The sequence below is a fragment of the Triturus cristatus genome, chromosome 5_1 (assembly GCF_964204655.1).
Source record: "Triturus cristatus chromosome 5_1, aTriCri1.1, whole genome shotgun sequence".
NCBI lineage: Eukaryota > Metazoa > Chordata > Amphibia > Caudata > Salamandridae > Triturus > Triturus cristatus.
Window position 1 is genome coordinate 416,812,992 of NC_140587.1, and position 19,887 is coordinate 416,832,878.

Below are 19,887 nucleotides of genomic sequence, written 5' to 3' on the forward strand. Positions count from 1 at the left end.
GTTATGTAGCAATGAGATCCATTTAAGGAAACTGGTTCCCATTCCTAACTCATTAAGCACTGCCTTCAGGCAACTCCATCTTAGGGTGTCAAAAGCCTTCTCGATGTCAAGGGAGGCAACCCATGGGCGTGCACTCGTCTTGCACCCAGTCCATTAACAAAAAGCCTAGGTAGGTTCAAGAAGGTGTTCCTACCAGGTACAAACCCATTTTGGTCATGGTGCACCACAGTTTATACTACTAAGACCAGTCTGTTGACTAGTACTCTTCCAAGTATTTTATAGTCTGAATTTAGAAGAGATAGGGGTCTACAAGACCCCAAGAGTAATGGGTCCAGTAATGGGTCCCTGTCCAGTTTGGGCAAAACTACCAACACTGCTTTCTTGAGAGAAGGGGGTAACTCTCCTTTCGCATAAGCCTCGATGTAGGAAAGTAGTATCTGTTTTCATGGTTACCCCCACTTTTGCTTGGTGTTAGTATGCTTTTGACCAATCTGCATCCCAGTCACTGTGCTTTCTCCCTAAATTGACCATCCTAAGTACTTCTATGCATCCACAATTGGCTACTGGTGTACCCTTGTAAGTCCCTAGTATATGGTACTAAGGTATCCAGGGCATAGGTACACCAGGGGTCTCCCATGGGCAACAGCATGTATTGTGTCACCCATGGGAGACCACTTAAACTGTGACTACAGACCTGCCATTGCAGCCTGTGTGAATTGGTGCTTGCACCTCTCACAACAGATATACGTTTCCTTATATCTGTGGTCACTACACTTAAAACCTATGAGCCACCCCTATGGCAGGCTCTTCAGTCCTGAGGGCGGGATGCTTGGTTATAAGTGTGCGGGTGTCCTTGCAGGACAACCCTACAAACCCTGGAGTCGATTCTCCAGGCTTTGTAAGTGTGGTCAGCCATTTTAATATATATAGTGGACATCAGTCAATACAGGATGTCTAACTAAATAGTGGCTGCACCGAACCCAGTCAGGTTTGGCATCAAACATGTTGGAATAATACCCTAACACTGATTCCAGTGTTGGAAGTATGATCTCATGTACTGGGGGGCTCCCTTGGAGTAACCCCCCCCCCACCCCCCCCTGTACTACAGCTAACAGCCTTTCAGGGTATGGCAGCAAGTTAGTGCTGCTGCTGACCACAGACGCAATTGTGCCCTTCTGCTGCTGAGCAAGCTCAACCAGGGGAAGGTAGAACAATAGGTTTCATGTCCCAGGGAGGTGTGACCACCACCCAGACAGGACTTAGTGTATTGGGTTAGGTTGGGGGCACTTTCCAGTGCCACCAGTCTCTTTGAAGGGACCCTTGAATCGTTCCAACCCTTTCCCTAGGATACTAAAGGGCTTACCTGAGGGTCTTTCCTTAGATTTGTTGTGAGACAAGACTCAAGCCTGAAACCACGTCACTCTTCTACCCTCTGGACACTTGGACTTCGAGTGAGTTCGCCTGGAACCACATCAAGGACGATTACTGCTGCTCCTGGTCTGGCTGTTTAAAAGTTTTCTTCATCTGTGTTTGTGCTTCTTCCAGGATCTTCAACAGACCTGTGTGCATCAAGGATACCTGAAGTAATCTCCCTTGGGGCGAAAGAGTCAATCCCCTGCAGGCACCTCAGCGAAGCTGACTGGTCTGCTGCTCTTGACGTTCCACGGAGTTCATAAGGCTCAGCAACACAGGTGGTGGTTCTGCAACTCCGAGGCCTCCATCTTCTCTGCAATTTTGAGGCCAGTATCCCTCATTGGTACCGCTGAGACTGAACTCCTGTGCACCGCACTGACTTGCAGTTGCCAAGGCTTCTTGGCTCTGCACTCCAGAGATCTTTGGGCTACAAGAAGCTCTAGCCTGCAGCATCCCTTCCTGCCAAGTACAGCATCCTCACCACATCCTCTGCACCGTGAACCTTCCTTCTTGGTGAGCTGCACTATGGTCCTCTTGTGACTCCTGTGCCTTTGGCCTGTGAGTCCTCCCGAGGGTCGATTCCTGCTTCAGTGGGCTCCCCTACTTGGTCGGGGCCTGCTCCGACTCTACTGCTTGTGGTGAATACCTTGGGCCTTGCTGGTCTCAACATTGCTCCTTCTTCATTGTCCACACCAGTTGCGGCTACGAAGACTTGTTGGTGCTCACACCAGACACAAACCCCGTGGTCACCGACATCCAACGTGGGACAGCTTGTGCATGACTCATGGTCTTCCTCAGTGTCGCCTGGCCCCCACAGCTGCAGCCACAAGGTCACAGTCTTCACTCCTGAACCTCCCGACATTGGTGGGCATTGCTCTTCCATGCCTCCTGGTCACTCCTGAGTGGCACAGACTCAGTCCCCTCTACTTTCAGGTTCTTCACTTCTAGAATCCACCCTTGGATTCCACCGGACTTCTCCACCTTCTTCTCTAGAGGCACTTTTCTCTAAATCTTCCATTGTCATCTACGGAGGTTTCCAACGTCTCTTCACCTCTATGCACCTGGCTTCCCTGGTGTAGATAACCTAGACTATGGGGCAACCACCGGTGCGATGGGTCTCCAACCTTCCGTCCTCCAAGGGAATTCTTCGGGGTCCTCTGGGAAGGATCCTTCTTCTGCAAAACTGCAACAGCGACTTCTCCATTGACTTCCATCAGGCCCGCGGCTGTGTTCCCACTCTGCACACAGCCTCCGTGGGGTTCCTTGGTACTTACCTTGGGTGGCTCCTTGTGTCCCCGGCCCCCTTAGGTTCTCCAAGTCCAAGTCATGTCTCCTCCTGCAGTTTGCATTCCACTTTCTTAACATATGGCTTGGTCTCCCCTTGGCGACAACTATATTTCGTGCTACTTACCTTATTACAAATTAACTGTATTTGGGTTGGTATCTCCTGGTAGGAGATATACCAACGTGTTAGTGAGTGTTGTGTAATAAACAGGAGTATTTTTAAATAAACACTGCGTGGTTCTTTTTCGTTTAACCTACACTACATAAATAAACTGGTAAAACAAGCTGCTTAACACTCCTTCAAGAGAAGCCTGATGGCTGCTCTCCACAGCTACCACTTTGAGAGCTTTCTACAGTTATCAAAGATCCCTAAAATCACCATGAAGGTTGCCTGGATTAGGACAAGGTGCATCACTTAAATAAATGTGCACCAATATTAGGCCAGCCTCCTACACTCAGTATAAATTTTGAACAGGTGAGGGACCAATTGCGCTCTTTAAGTGGAATAAAATTCCAAAGGCCAACCGTCCATTCCAGGGTCCTACTCTGCGCCATCTGCCTGGTGGTGATTGTTTGAGCAATTCAGCATTCCGTGCCTCATCAGTTCTTTTTGCATTTGTAGCCCTAAGTGGGAAGGGTATGCCCAGACGTGGGTCCCATGCTTGCTACGCCACCAAATTCAAGCTGGCCTGGCCGATGAGGGGTGTTACCCCGAAACCGGTCCCAGGATGCTTGTTTCTGGTCCAGGGAAGACCTAGCCTGCCAGTTCGGGCTGGACTGTTCCAATGGGGAACAGGGTCAAGACTGATTTGCACATCGCTGGGTCTAAACTGAAATGGCGCAGCGTGCAAAAAAACAATGGATTTAACCCAGATCTGTGACTGGGGTGAATGTTTGATTAACTCAGCATTCCGTCCATCATCTGTTCTTTTTGCATCTGCTTAATGGTGTCAAAGATCTCTGTTTCGGTAATTGGGGATTCCAATTCCTTTTCGTGGCGAGGGTTGAATGTGGGGAAGAGTGACTTCATTTGTAAAGTAATGTACTACAGCTGGGTCCTCCCCATGTGGGGATCTATATATGGAGGCATAATTTAAGTAAAAAGCAGTGTTACTGCCATCTTGCATATTGATGATGTGCCCCGTGCCATCTCTAATTGCCGCGATCAGATTTCTGGGTGAATTCGAATAAAGCAGCCACGCCAGTAGACTACCATCCTTGTTGTCCTCAGCCTGTCTTCTAGGCAATTGTTGATTGTAATCTAGAGCTTCCAGCTTTTCTAGAATGGTTTTATACATTAGCCTGGCCTGAGCTAGTGGAGCTACAGCAGATTGATCAGTGGGGGATAACTCCTTGTATCAATGTATGTCCTTCTCCAGAGTATCAAGTTCCCTGCGAAGGGTTGGCAGAGTGCCATAAACCACTTTAATCATATAACCACTGAGCACAACCTTAAAAGCATTCCCACTCAATACTGGTTCCTAAAGCAGAAACCTAATTTTCCTGAAAGTAAGAGGTAATATTATCTGAGAGAGTAGAGCGGAGTGGGATGTCACGGAGTGCCTCCAAGGGTAGAAGCTGTGTTGGTATTTTGGGCTTGCTTCTACCAGTCAATTGGAATTGCATTAGGTGCATAAAGATGATGATGGACGGAATGCTGAACAAATCAAACACTCACCCTCAGCCACAGTTCTGGGTTTAATCTATCTTTTTTTCCGGGGATAGACCGTTTCCATGGGGAGCAGGGTCAAGAAAGATTTGCATATGGTTGGGTCCAAACTGGGGTCTTTGACTGGGGGTGAATGTTTGATTTGTTAAGCATTCCATCCATCATCTGTTCTTTTTGATATTTGTGCCCTTAGTGGGAAAGGTGTACCCAGACGTGGGTCCCGTGGTCACTGTGCCACTGGATTCAAGCTAGCCAGGCTGTTGAGGGGTAATACTGCAAAACCGGTACCAGGAAGCCTGTTTCCGGTCCAAGGAGGACCTGGCCTGGCAGTTCTGGCTGGACTGTTCCTATAGGTAGCAGGGTCGAGACTGATTTACGTATGCCTGAGTCCAAACTGGGGTGGCGTGGTGAGTAGAAAAATGATGGATTAAATCCGGATCTGTGACTGTGGGTGAATGTTTGATTTGTTCAGCATTCCATCCATCATCTGTACTCATTTTCTCAAAGTCTATCAGCAGGAGAGATGGAAGTTCCTGTCATTTATACTTTACAGCCAGGATTTTAAAGATGTGTTGGATAAAAAAATGTTTTAAAAAGAAGTGCTGGATAATATATGTTGTCATGAGTGCCATGAATACGCATGGACCAGATCACCAAACGCTTTTGAAAGTCTGTTTTCACTAAGGAGCTTAGCCTCCGTTATCATGAAGGGCATCTGCCTATATAAGGTTCACTCTTAGTCTGGCTCAAGCATAACCTTAATATATGGCTGACCGAGGTCATTAGGGAAGATTCACCACCCCTTGTCCAATACTCCCTGACTGTCTGTGAACGAGATCCCTGCAGTAGAACCCCACACAGGGAGTTTAAAAACTTGCCTCTGTTGTTTAAAATTCAACAGAGACTTATCAATCTGCTTCCGTTTTTTTTTAATTTAGACTGAAGCTTCTCACTGTGCTTCCGTTTGCATAACGTCAGGAAGAAGAAGAGACTCATCTGATTCAGAGTCCTCTCGTGTTTTAAACAACAAAGGGAATTCACAGACAGACAGTCGGGTGTATTGGACAAGGGGTGGAGCACAGCCAGCCCACGCTCTAACTCTATGAAGGACCTCTGAGATCCGGTATACAAAGATACAATAAATTCAATATATGGAATAGGTCACTGTTTGCTTCGCCGCCTTTTATTTTAATCAGAACGGCATCTCATCGAGTTTCATTTACCGGTTTTTATGAAAATATTTAGAAGAGGAGAAGACATGGGTTTATTGTCCTGAAAAAGGTGGTTCCATTCGCCTTTACCCACCAAAACGCGTTGACGCTTTGTGTGTTGTTAAATTTGTGTTAACATAGAACCACATTTTGACAAAAAATCTGTATTTTTGCTATGTGTTGTTTCTTTGCATTTTCATGAATTAACGTGTCTATGACAAATGTGATGCATACTTTATTGAATGTTTTTATTAAACTGAATTTATAAGTATTGTAATATCCCGTCATTTTGTTCTCCCTTGAGGACTATTTTCATGCATGTGAATATATGTGGAGTGTTTGAAAGATAAGTGAACATAAAGGGAATTATACATTTGACGTTTTAAATCAGACTTTACTCCCACAGAGGAAGAAGAAGCAGTTTAAAGGAAATGTTAAAAGGCCGACCAGATCACAAGCATTGAAAGACAGGACAGCCGCGGTGATGGCCGTGCCTGCAACTGGTCAACCTGGAACGTTAGATGTAGACAGCAGTAGAGCTTGCGACCTCTGAGTCAAACTCTGAAGGGGATATCGTTGATGAGGATGGACTGCCACCTCATACACCTCGAACTGCTGATGGCCTGTGATTCTTAGAGATAAGGTATTTGAGACAAAGGCAGCCAGGTGGCAGTTGGACACCTTCTAAGAGATGTAGAATCTATATAGCTTCTGTGTAACCTTCTAAGTTATAAATAGTGGAATACCCCAGAAATTGTGGTGGGTCCATGCAACCACAAAACGTAGTGTGGTTTTCATTCATCCTGTAGGTTTTGGAGAAACATGGATATGGGGGACATGGTAATCGCAGCTCTACTCGGTCCCTAGATACACCACACACCTGTAGATTGCTAGGATTGTGAGACATAGGCAATAGAATATGCTCTCCAATCAAAGTTTTACAGTTCAAGTGGAGGAGCGTTGCTGCTCTGCTCTGGGAGTGAGGAAACTGGGATAAGTTGTTTGTACTTTGTTTTATTTTGGGCATCCAGACAGGAGTTTGTTTCTGGAAGTAGCCGGAGGATAGAATATGGGGCCAGAGACCCAGCTCTAGCAGATAATGTTATCAGTGGTTTAGTTTCTTGAGGAGTTCAAGAACTAAGGAGGAGGCTTTGATGTGCAGGGGCAGGTCATTCCAGACTTTAGGAGCGAAGTAGGAGAAGGCACAAACTCTGGATCCGATTCTGTATATATGGGGAGGGTGTTTGAGGTGGCAGGGGGCTGCGAGTAGGAGTCCGGCAGAGTGAAGGTGCCTAGTAGGTTTGTGGAAGTTTATGCGGTTGTTGAGGTACATGTGGCCAATGTTGTGTAAGGCCTTGTATTTGTGTGTGAGGAGTTTAAAGAATGCTAGAGGACAATTGATTGAGTACATCTCCACCTGTCTGACCATGTATTTCTCCGCATAAAACAGAAATTCCTCTGCCTAAATGGAGAAAAGATAGTTATCTCCTTCTTTGTGGGAGAATGAGAATCAACCTGACTGTCATTTGAGTTCTACCACCCCTATAGAAACATCATCTATAACTCCATTAAAACTTAAGGCCCTGGGAGTCACATCTGACTCCAAACTCTCCATCATTTACTAGGTCAATGCTATGGCCAAATGCATTAACAGGAGCTCACTCTAAGCCAGAGACTCCTTCTACTTCTCTGAAATGAACATCAGGTGGATCAGACAAGAGGCCGTGTAATGCCTCACTTAGATTACTGTAAACGTGCTAACACAGGCTCATCAGGCTTTAAAGGCTCCAAAATCAAGTACCAACATTATGCTTGTCAATATAAAACCAGCCTTGTAAGCTCTCCGCTAGTTCCTTGTAGGTGCAAGAACGAAGTTTGAAGTTCTTTGTAGCATATACAATCCTTACTGTGATAGAGGATTAGGATTCCTTGGAGACTGCCTGCCACTACATGTTCAATAGAAAGAACATATTTAAATTAAGGTGAAGGGAGATAGAAGGAGCTATGATCCATTCGGCTTCCAGCTAGTCATTAATAATCAAGGGGAATGGATCACTTGTACCTGTCACCAGGGTTCTGGTGGTTGTTTCCGATATTTGATAAAAAACACTCATTCACGTAAAACGGTTCAGGGGCGGTATATCTTGATTCTCCGCCTTGATTTTAACTACGTGACAGCATCATCATAGGGTTTTCTCTCATGCTTCCTCCGCCTGGAGGGAACCACTGGATGTTACAGTAGTGATCAGAAAAAAAATTTAAAAATACAAAAAATTTGAAGTGCTCATGTGGTGTGAAAAATTATGTTAAAAATTCCTCTTGCTGCCTAGATTTAATTTTATTCCGTTTGGTGCAAGGGAAAAAATAAAATACAGAGATGTGCAGATGGGACACGTAAAGGGTCCGCTGCACTTTTAGTCTGAGTAGTTGGTCGACATGTTTCAGCCCCTAATTTGCCCAGAAGGGTCGGGGGGCTTTCTTCAGGACTTCAGGAGAAAGTAATGTGTGAGGGAAATGGGTAATGTCCAAATCCGAGTTGGAAGTTCGAGTGTTACTCAAGTGAACTTGAAAAAGGGGGTAATACCTATGGGGAGAAGGGAGGAGAAAAAGAAGATAGACACACGGATCCTCGTTAGTTCAGGGAGGCCGATGTCTTGGTATGATGAAGCTACATTAATAATACAAAAGCAAATATAGATGGCTAATCTTCAAATACATCATTGTTGTATGGTTTAGCAAGTGGAGATTCGAACACACTGCAAGTAAGGGGATTGAATTGCACAGAGAATAAGTAAATATTAATATTGTGACTAATTTTTGGCACAAAATATAATAATAAAATAAAAATAAAATAAACAAGATGGAGAAATTCACGCACATACTGTTGGATGGAACGTACGGCTTGGTTAGTTGAGCGTACATGGACATCCCACACTGCATTCTGCGTTTTTCATAGATTAATTTATCTGCCAAGTCTGTTACAAAGTAACAAAGGGTCGTGTATGTATCCTTAAAGTGCCAAGCATAAGTGGTAATCATCTATTTTGGTTATTAATGCGTCGTGATAGAGAGGTGCATCCTGGCCAGATAGTCGCACACGGACATACAATGCGTGTACGTTATCGGCTACACAAACTCCTCTCACAATGTTGTCCATACAGATATTGGTTGTAGAGTTAGAGGACTAAAGAAAATCATGTAATGCATGCAGAGTTCGAGGGCTTAAAAAAGATATGCAATTATGGTGCCCGGGTGTCTGAAGATGTATTGCTGATTAGCGCGGCAAGGGACAAGCAGTGCTAATGCGCGTACCTTCGAAGGTTCAGGTTCAGAACTTCGTGGGGATAACAAGGGTGCGTGTTTACTGTAAGGGTAAAAGGACAAGAGGAAAAGAAGTATTTTAGAAAATGGAGAGTCAAAGGTACAACGTTACGTGACTTCTTCGAAGGCTCTGGGTGATTCTTCCTACCGCGATTCCGTAGCGAGCACGACTTGTGCTGACGCTGTCTTCCTGTTACGGGGAAGACCCGGAGGGCGGGATTAAATAAGCCAGTATGTGTATGGAAGACAGACTTATTATGGGAACATAACGAAAGTATGTATTGATAGACACAACAAGAAAAAAAAATTATTTGTTAAATAAAAGTGGAAATTAAAGCCCACGGAGATGCCACTGTTTTAAGTGCTCAGTGGGAATTCGAATTGTGTCGTTAGTAAATAAATGATCAGTATCGCATCGGTGAAGTGATATTTGTTCAAAAAGGTAGGGGCAAGACAAATAATCTCATATTTACCACTTTGATGTATGGTAAAACATGTAGTAAATGCTAAATGTAGGGACAGTGCGTCTCTTGCTCCAGAAGGAAGGGTAGTTAAAAAGTGGGAGGGGGGACGGTTGGGGGGTTTTTGGTTAGGCTGGCTCATGATCATTTATCATTGTGATATGATGTCTGATTTTTCTAGACACTCAACCAAGGAATATCATCATTAAGTCCTTTTTGATTGGTCTTTAAGCGATGCACCCATCTTTGTTCCTTTTCAAAAAGTAACTTCTCTGCGTTGGACGGTTTGGAAGTTAAGGTTTCGAGTATGATCCATTTGAGATCATTCAGAGTATGTGGGTGATCAATGTAGTGACTGCTCATTTTCGTTGTTCCTCGTTTGCACTTCACATTACTCCTGTGTTCGCAGATTCTTTGCTTGACTTTGCGGCATGTCATGCCAATGTATCTGTGGTTACATGGACAAGTGATCATGTAAATTGCATGGGTCGTATTGCAATTAGTGTGTTGTCTCATTGTCCAGATCAATTTGGGTGTTAACTCTATGGTTTTGGTGGTCTCTGTCAGATTACAGACGGAGCAATGGCCGCACGGAAAATGGCCGATCACTGGAGGTAAAGCCCACAAGGTGTTCATGGCCGGACTTGACCTAGGTTCTAGTGGTAGTGTGTGGACCAACATATCTTTGTAGTTTCTTGTTCGTCTGTTGGCGAACAGGGGTTTCGGCCAATCCAGAGCGCCTGATGTCAAAATGCGCCAGTTTTTATTGATGATTTTTTTGACTGAGTTACTGACTATACTATATGTAGTAACACAGGTCAATTTGTCAGGTGCTGTTGTTTTAGGTGTCGTGTCTAAAAGGCTCTCTCTCGGTTGATTTCTTGCTCTCTTCTGGCATTTGTTGATTGTTTTGACAGGGTAATCACGCTTGGAACGTTTTGTGCAGAGGTCTTGTGCTTGTGTCTTGTACTCTTTGAGTTCACTGCAGTTCCTTTTTAGGCGCAGAAACTGACTATATGGCAGGTTTTCTCTTAGGGGACAGGGGTGGAAACTGTTATATGAAAGGAGACTATTTTTGGCAGTCGGTTTGAAAAAGGTTTTGGTCTTGATGACATTGTTTTCTACAGAGATATTGAGGTCCAGGAAGTCTAGTTGTTCCCTGTTGGCATTATAAGTGAACCTGAGACATTGGTCTTGTGTATTGATCCAGTTATAGAAGTCTTGTAGGTTCTCTTCTGAGCCTTCCCAGAACATGATGACGTCGTCTATGTATCTTTTCCAAAAAAGAATCTTGGAAAGGAATGGATTCTTGTCATTTTGTATGTAGGTGCTCTCAAAATTGCTCACGTAGAGACCCGCCACACTTGGAGCGAAGGTACTTCCCATGGAAGTACCGTGGCATTGTTGGTAGAGTGTGCCGTCATATTCAAAATAGTTTTCAGTAAGAGCCAGTCTGCAGCATTCCAACACGAAATGTCTGGGTGTGTGGTATGGCCAGTCTTGTTCAAAGAGCAGATCTTCGAGAGTGTTTAGGGTAGCTTGCTGTGATAAGCTTGTGTCTAGACTTCCCACATCTAGTCCCACAAGTAGCATAGTCTCACTGGTAAAGGTCTGATCTTTCAAAAGATATCTATGTAGAAAACAATGTCATCAAGACCAAAACCTTTTTCAAACCGACTGCCAAAAATAGTCTCCGTTCATATAACAGTTTCCACCCCCGTCCCCTAAGTGAAAACCTCCCATATAGTCAGTTTCTGCGCCTAAAAAGGAACTACAGTGAACTCAAAGAGTACAAGACACAAGCACAAGACCTCTGCACAAAACTTTCCAAGCGTGATTACCCTGTCAAAACAATCAACAAATGCCAGAAGAGAGCAAGAAATCAACCGAGAGAGAGCCTTTTCAGACACGACACCTAAAACCGATGCGATACTGATCATTTATTTACTAACGACACGATTCGAATTCCCACTGAGCACTTAAAACAGTGGCATCTCCGTGGGCTTTAATTTCCACTTTTATTTAATAAATATTTTTTTTTTCATGTTGTGTCTATCAATACATACTTTTGTTATGTTCCCATAATGAGTCTGTCTTCCATACACATACTGGCTTATTTAATCCCGCCCTCCGGGTCTTCCCGGTAACAGGAAGACAGCGTCAGCACAAGTCGTGCTCGCTACGGAATCGCGGTAGGAAGAAACACCCAGAGCCTTCGAAGAAGTCACGTAACGTTGTACCTTTGACTCTCCATTTTCTAAAATACTTCTTTTCCTCTTGTCCTTTTACCCTTACAGTAAACACGCACCCTTGTTATCCCCACGAAGTTCTGAACCTGAACCTTCGAAGGTACGCGCATTAGCACTGCTTGTCCCTTGCCGCGCTAATCAGCAATACATCTTCAGACACCTGGGCACCATAATTGCATATCTTTTTTAAGCCCTCGAACTCTGCATGCATTACATGTTTTTCTTTAGTCCTCTAACTCTACAACCAATATCTGTATGGATAACATTGTGAGAGTAGTTTGTGTAGCCGATAACTTACACGCATTGTATGTCCGTGTGCGACTATCTGGCCAGGATGCACCTCTCGATCACGACGCATTAATAACCAAAATAGATGATTACCACTTATGCTTGGCACTTTAAGGATACATACACGACCCTTTGTTACTTTGTAACAGACTTGGCAGATAAATTAATCTATGAAAAACGCAGAATGCAGTGTGGGATGTCCATGTACGCTCAACTAACCAAGCCGTACGTTCCATCCAACAGTATGTGCGTGAATTTCTCCATCTTGTTTATTTTATTTTTATTTTATTATTATATTTTGTGCCAAAAATTAGTCACAATATTAATATTTACTTATTCTCTGTGCAATTCAATCCCCTTACTTGCAGTGTGTTCGAATCTCCACTTGCTAAACCATACAACAATGATGTATTTGAAGATTAGCCATCTATATTTGCTTTTGTATTATTAATGTAGCTTCATCATACCAAGACATCGGCCTCCCTGAACTAACGAGGATCCGTGTGTCTATCTTCTTTTTCTCCTCCCTTCTCCCCATAGGTATTACCCCCTTTTTCAAGTTCACTTGAGTAACACTCGAACTTCCAACTCGGATTTGGACATTACCCATTTCCCTCACACATTACTTTCTCCTGAAGTCCTGAAGAAAGCCCCCCGACCCTTCTGGGCAAATTAGGGGCTGAAACATGTCGACCAACTACTCAGACTAAAAGTGCAGCGGACCCTTTACGTGTCCCATCTGCACATCTCTGTATTTTATTTTTTCCCTTGCACCGAACGGAATAAAATTAAGTCTAGGCAGCAAGAGGAATTTTCAACATAATTTTTCACACCACATGAGCACTTCAAATTTTTTGTATTTTTACATTTTTTCTCTGATCACTACTGTAACATCTAGTGGTTCCCTCCGGGCGGAGGAAGCATGAGAGAAAACCCTATGATGATGCTGTCACGTAGTTAAAATCAAGGCGGAGAATCAAGATATACCGCCCCTGAACCGTTTTACGTGAATGAGGGCTTTTTATCAAATATCGGAAACAACCACCCGAACCCTGGTGACAGGTACAAGTGATCCATTCCCCTTGATTACAATAGAAAGAACAATCAATCTACAATAACACACCTCATCTCTTAACAAGCCTTCAGAGAAAATAAACATAGAAGCTGGTTTCTGGGAACCTAGGGACCCAGACAGTGGACTCACTGAACCCCAACTCTAGGGGTGGAACCAAATTTCAAAAACTCTTTCAGCAAAGGTGTAAAAACAGTACTGTTGCAATTTGCGTTTAGCTAAATCTAACAACCACAGGGGTAGACACTGAATAATATGAGACTAGGACAGTTTCTTCTCAGACTGGATTCTAACTCAAAACTATCTCTTTCAGAACAGTCTCTAGCCACAAAGTGCTCTGAAGCTCAAAATGAGATATAAGCAGCTGTATAAAAACTCTCAATAAACAAATATAAATACCCTTACCTGATTAATTTTTAATGACACAACACATCATTCCACATCTACAAAATTATCAGACTAGACGGTTTGTACCTAAAACAACACAGGTTAACGTCATAGATTTTGCAAGTTATACCAACAATAATGCTTCCTGAAGCTACCCTCTCTGGAAAAGAGGCAATACTTATTTCTTTCAAATGTAAACGTACCCTAGAAAAAATAATAAATTAAGCTGGTCAAATGTCTATAGCCCCTCATCACAGACTAGAAAGGAAAGAAAGGCTTATTTTCATCAAAAGTAATCTATTAAAGCAATAGAAAAAACAAACCTACCCTTATAGTTTAACTTACTTTTTTTTAAAGTAACCCCCACAAGTAGCCCGGCACTAGATGGGAGAGGAGCGAAAGAAGCACATAGATGGCAAGGAATGGGAAACTGAGGAAACCAATGCAGAGAGATATATGGAAGATGGTCCATACCTGGATAACATGGTGAGATAGGAAGTAGGAGTGTTAAGGAGAAGTGAACAAGGGGAAATTTGCAGCGATCGTGCACTCTTCTGCCTATGGGTTCAGTGAGGAAGGAATCAGGAGAAAATAAAGGATGTGAGAAAGTGTGTGTCCTATCTATCAGATTTTAATTCAACACTAAGAATGCTTTGCAAATAATACCTCAGTATTATAGATGTTTCTAGCTAATGGGTAATTCGTTGGTTAATAACCGATGAGTACTCAAGTTGGACAACTCCGCCATTGTTGGTGGAATTCTGCACAGGGATGAGTGCTCAACTGAAGCAGAATTAGACAATGACTTGCAGCGCATTAGATCGGCAAATGGAAACATACACACCTATGTCTAACAAAGGGCAGGTCACGGACTACAAAAAAGGCTTGCAATTACTACAGCCATTGCAACCTTAACCTAACAGTCTCCTGTTGTGCATAGTTTCTATGATGTGTGATATACACTTCGTTAACATCTATTCAGATCTTGCTCCTGTTTCTGGTATCTTTCATTTCTTAAGAGTGCTCCGAATGTGCAGGATGGAGCTAGATTCAATTCACAGTTAAATAATTCAACAACATGGATCCTGCAGTGTCCTAAGGTGACTGGTATAAGCCACATGAAAGTTATGCAAAAATCAGCCTTTTCTCCTTTCAACATTAATAATATATGGACCACTGGGTTGGGAAAAACAAAAGAGATGTAATTGTAGAAATGTTCTCACAGGCCAGCCAGTGTTTCTCGTGGTTACACGGATGACCCAGACTCACTCCCAAATGCACAGCTTGAACCAGTCTCTCCTTTCCACACACATCTACTGCAATTGACTTCCTGCTCGTTCTACCCATTCCCTCTCTGAGGTTCCCTGGCTACGCTTTGTCCCTGTAAAGTTCTCCAATGCTTTCTGAAACTATGTATACGTTACATCAAAGACCAGAATAAAATATATATATATATATAAACAGAATTAGGACCTTAAAATAAAGTTTTTAATCATGAAGTTCTGTCAAATGTATTTTGAGTTTGATTTTGAATAAAAATAATTTTGCAGTGATGATGAACTCCGCTTCTAAATGTGTCATAATACAGAAGTTTGTTTAGCACCATCAAGTAATGTCATATTAACGGTCTTACCTTTTACATTTCCAGGGTGCAGACTCAGTACTTTTTCACAATCATTCAAAGCATTTTGCCAGTTCTCTCTCTTGATTTCTGCTTGGGCTCTGTTGTTATATGCAGCTATGGTGGGCTGGGCTGATATACTTCTAAGTAAAGAAAGTACAATAGATCAATTGAGTGTGGTCCATTTTAGACTGTCAATTCCTTCACAAATGATATAAACTATGTGTTTGGGAATACTTATACATAACATATATACAAGACATAACACAGTATACCTGAATTACATGTTGCACAATTACGCCTCTCTGGTACCTTCACTATACTCCAACGTTAATCCAGGAGTATAAGGAGCGGGGCAAAGGATTAAAATGTGCATAAGAATACTTTTTTTTTTATCTATGGAGTTACTTTTTAACTGTTTGATCAAGAAGACTGCTCAAAATATCCTAAGCAGCAATTTATGCAAAGAACAATCCATCAAGAGATGGTCACTTTTTGCAGTGCCTTGACTCTCTTTGCTCCTGAAAACCCTCGCAAGACCTGACAGTCTCCCCAATGTCCTTTAGTGCGATTGGTATAAAAGCTTAGTGCCCTCATGGAGTCCAAACAATGGACATATCTCCTCTTCCTTAGAGTGTAGTGGAGCAAAAAATGCCGTAAGGGAGATAACCTGCCGGACATGAACATGAGTGACCACTTTTAGTAGAAAAAAGCTCAGTTCCTCAATACCAACCTACTTGGAAAGAAAGTTGAAGAAGGTGGCTTGAGAGAAAGAGCCTGCAGCTTGCTTACATACAATACCTCAGCCCACCCTGCTTGTTGCAGTAAACATGGCAGTAGTGTTGCTGGTGAGAAATCATTTGCTTTCCTCTGATGGTGTGCAGGAAGACCTTTAACACCAAGTGAGTTGCCCTCAACTACAGCACGTTGATGTGCATTTGAGTCTCTGCCAGAGACTAGAGGCCTCGGATCTCCACCTCTCCCAGATGGCCTCCCCAACCCACTAGTGAGGGATCTGTAAACACTGCCAGGTCTGGGTGGGGAAAGGAGGGTCTCCAACTGGCCAAACCACAGTCCATGAGCCACCACTGAAGATCTTTTATGGTTTCCTCCGAAATGGATATGACAGATTTCCCTGATGCTGTGCCCACTAGGACTTGTGGTCCCACTGCAGAGGCCGTATGTGTCATCTGGCATCATTGGTTAGCAGGATGCAGGAGGCCAACAACTCCTGTAGACTCACATTCATCCGCACTTAGATCCAATACTGAGGGTGAAATATCGAGATCATAGTCCGAATGTCGTGGACTCTCTGATCCAGGGAAAAAGCATGAAAACCGACAGTATACAGAATAGGTCAGCTGAACTGGAGCATCTGCAAAGAAATCAGATGTAACTTCGGCATGTTGGTAGTGAACCCCAAGCATGTTGACAGTGAACCCCCACAATGTAAAGAGGTTCACCGTGGGCCTGGTGGTGAATGACAACGGACAGCCGGTTGTCAAAGTAGTGGAAGACTGGTACCTCATACCTCCAAAGGTGAGATGCTTCAAAGCCCTCAAACCAAAAGGGACCACAGAAGAGCCCATATGTGCCATCTGGCATGATTCAGTCATCCGCAATGAGATCCAAAACCCAGGTGGAAACATTGGGATCATAGCCGGAATGTCCTGGACGTTGCACTCTGGGTAAAAAGGCACAGAATCAGACTGTCTAGAACAGCACCGATAAATGAGAGAGTCTGTGAAGGACATGTTTTACGCAGTTGTCGGTAAGTAAGAATTGCCCAGCGGGGGTCAGAGTCAGTTTGGAGTTGGCCAAAGGAAAGGAGGTGTCCATTGATGAAAAAGGTCGCCATTTGTGATCAGCGATTGTTCCTGACAACTGCGCAAATCTGTGACCGAATATGTTCCTGGAAAGCGCTGGAGGCCTAGTAACGGGATTGCCGGTGCATACTGGGAAATGCGGAGTGTGAGGAGGTGTGCCCTGGCAATACATCTGCAGATTACTTGCACCTCCAGGGACCATGGGGAGCAAGGTAAAACTTTGGGAAGCACGAAGCCCCTAATCATGGTCAACTTAAGGGGCCTTAGCCTGTAACAGGTCTCTTCTAGGTTGCGTCCCGCCAGCAATCGGACTACCCATTGCAGCTGCACTGCCCAGGTAACGGGCTTCAAACAAAGGGGCACCTAGACGATTCTCTCCAGTCAGCAGCTGCAGTTTTTTCGGGGCTATCTGGTGGCAGGTGATTCCTCAAATGAGATCCCCTAATAACGTATCTAGGTCGTGGAAGACAACAGGGGCGGAACTAAGGGTTGGTCCATAAAGTAGTAAAGGAGCCTAGTTAAGATCACCATTTTCATTAGCGCTATCTTCCACGTGGTGGCCAGCGATATTTTTTTTTTACAGGATTGCACTCGTGGCTTCAATGTGGTCAGTGTGGTTTGCAAGTTGTCGTCAATGAGGTCCATTGGGGATAATAGAGGTGAACCCCCAGGTACCAGGTCTGTCTCACCCCAGTTAAGTGGAGTCCCCCAAGGTGTATCTCCATGGGGTTGAGCCAGGGTAGGGTGGATAAACGAAGGATTTCGCACAGTTGCGCAGAGGTCTGCTGACTGGGCGAAGGCATGGAGCGTATTGTGTATAGCGGATAGTTACAAGCAGATGTCTCTGAGGTACAGGAACAAATTGGCGGCATAGAGAGATATCGCATGTCCACCAGGGGCATTTCCAGACTTGACCCTCCCTCTGCAGCCAGATGGTGAGTGACTCCATTGCCATCGCAAATAGTAGGAGGGTAGGGGGCATTCCTGTTGAATGCCGCAAGCTTCAGGGAAGGTGAACGAGATGAGCCTAGCCAAGCAGACCTGGTAGAAGGGCTATGTATATAGAAGCCGCTTGTAAGTCAAGAGGCGCCTGCCCTCTCCCATCAGTCAGGATCTGGAAAAGATAGTCCCAGGTTAGTGAGTCAAAAGCCTTATCCAGGTCTAGTATCAGGTATGCTGCGTGGGAAACCGCTCCTGTGTTTGATCCTGGTCGTGAAACAGGCCTCTGATGTTATGAGAGGTACTTCACCCTGGGACGAATCAATGTATGAGTTCGGGAGAACCTGAGTATATCTGTTGGATAAAATTTTCCCCATGATTTTGAAATCAGTTTCTAGCATGGCAATAGGCCAGTGTGAACAAAGGCAAGTTAGGTCTCTATCATGCTTGAAAATGGATACTAACAGGGATTCCCTGAGGAAAAGCGGTAGCTCCCCAGAGTAAACCTTAACGATGTTAAGAGGTTGCCATCGTCTGGAGGTGATTGATGACTGCATGGGACAAGTCTGACTTAAACAGCCAGTCATCAAAGGTGTGATGCACCAGCCATCACGTTTGTGAAAACCTTAGGGGCACCGGTGAGGCCATAAGGAAGCACTATGACTGTGGGCCTGCAAGATGGTGTTATTGAAACAAACATCCAGCAGGTGGCATTCAACCATCCAGTCTCTGGGGTCTAAAGCAGACAGTACCAGGGCTAGAGTGAGTATCTTGAATTTGTCCTTTCGTAGGAAGGCGTTGAGAGAGCAGAAATCTAAAATAGGCCAAAGGCCTCCATCCTTCTTCAGCACATGAAAGTAGCAGGAGTAAAACCCAGTTCCTACTTCCGAGGCTGGAATCCTCTCTATGGCTCTTTTGGCCAAGATGGTCTGTATTTACTGCTGCAAGGCAGAGAGGTAGTCCTTTGTCAGCTGCCCTAAGGGTGGTGGAAGGTGCAGAGGATAGTAAGGAATTAGCAGATATAGCCTCGATGAACAATTTGAAGGACCTACTTTTCCAGCAATGGCCTGCCAGACCTGGGGGGAATATCGGATCCTCCGACCAAGTGACTGTGCTAGTAAGGACACATTAAAGAGGTTTCTCAGCTGCTGGAGGGGCAAAGACTGAGCTGCATGTTGTCCCTTCTGACTTTACTTCTCTCGCTAAGAACTGTGGCGTCTACCGACAATAGAGCTTAAAATCTTATGGGCTGCCAGCGGTGGTGAAATAGAAAGCCCCAACCACAGATATAGAGAGGGCAAAATTGATAGTGGAATTGTCTTGTGGAATTGGAAAGGCCCAGGCAGCGTGTTTTGGCTCTGCTCTCGTTTAGCCGACCCAGGTAAGAATCAGTTGTTCACCAAAAATGCAAAAGCCATCAAACAGCATGCCTGTACAGGATGACTAGACACCTCGGCATAAGCTTGTAGACCTCATCCACGCGTGAAGAGCCACACTAGTACACTTCACTCAACCTAAGCAGACACGTGTGTGCATGCCTGAACATATGACAAACTTATCAGCACTGCAAAGGTCTTGAATAGCCTGATTAAGGGATGCCAAAAGGTTGTCCAGAACACCTGGTAAAACTTGTGCCACTGTATCCCAAAGGGCATAAGATAAGCAGCCTAATAGGCAGTTGGCATTCAATGACCTCAGGGCGAGGCTCATAGCTGAGGATTTTTTTTCTCTAATTTTCTCTAACCTTTTTGATTCCCGCAGTGGAAGGAAACACGTATGGACTGATCTAGCTTGTGGACTCCTTTACCACTAAACTCTCTGGCATTGAGTAAGAAAGGCTGGGTTGCCTGATTTGGGATGATGGAGATGAGCAACCTGCCTATTAACAGATAGGTCTGAACATGGTTTCGACCACATGCCTAAAAGAATATCCAAATAACAGACTAACATGTCCAGCACTCAAATGAATTTCATATTTCACTATACTAATTCACAAATAATCCTTTGTGTGTTCCAGAGTCGTGTGCTACTCACCGAAAAAGCCATTTAACAACTCATCAGGGGTAGCAAGCGCTATATAAATGAAAACCTTTTTACCTTTTCTACCCCTTCACATCCTTCTCAATACAAATAACTGACCACCACT

The 19,887-nt window shown here is 44.2% G+C and overlaps 1 protein-coding gene across 3 annotated transcripts in view; it reads right to left on the bottom strand.

Moving 5' to 3' along the window:
• SPAG1 (sperm associated antigen 1) overlaps positions 1-19,887 on the bottom strand; it is a 1,022,992-nt gene that overhangs the window by 647,278 nt on the left and 355,827 nt on the right. For all 3 annotated transcript variants that reach the window (XM_085605177.1, XM_085605176.1, XM_085605178.1), the window contains one exon: positions 14,989-15,119. In XM_085605177.1, coding sequence (XP_085461303.1) covers positions 14,989-15,119 — 131 coding nt within the window. The remainder of the gene's footprint in view (positions 1-14,988; positions 15,120-19,887) is intronic.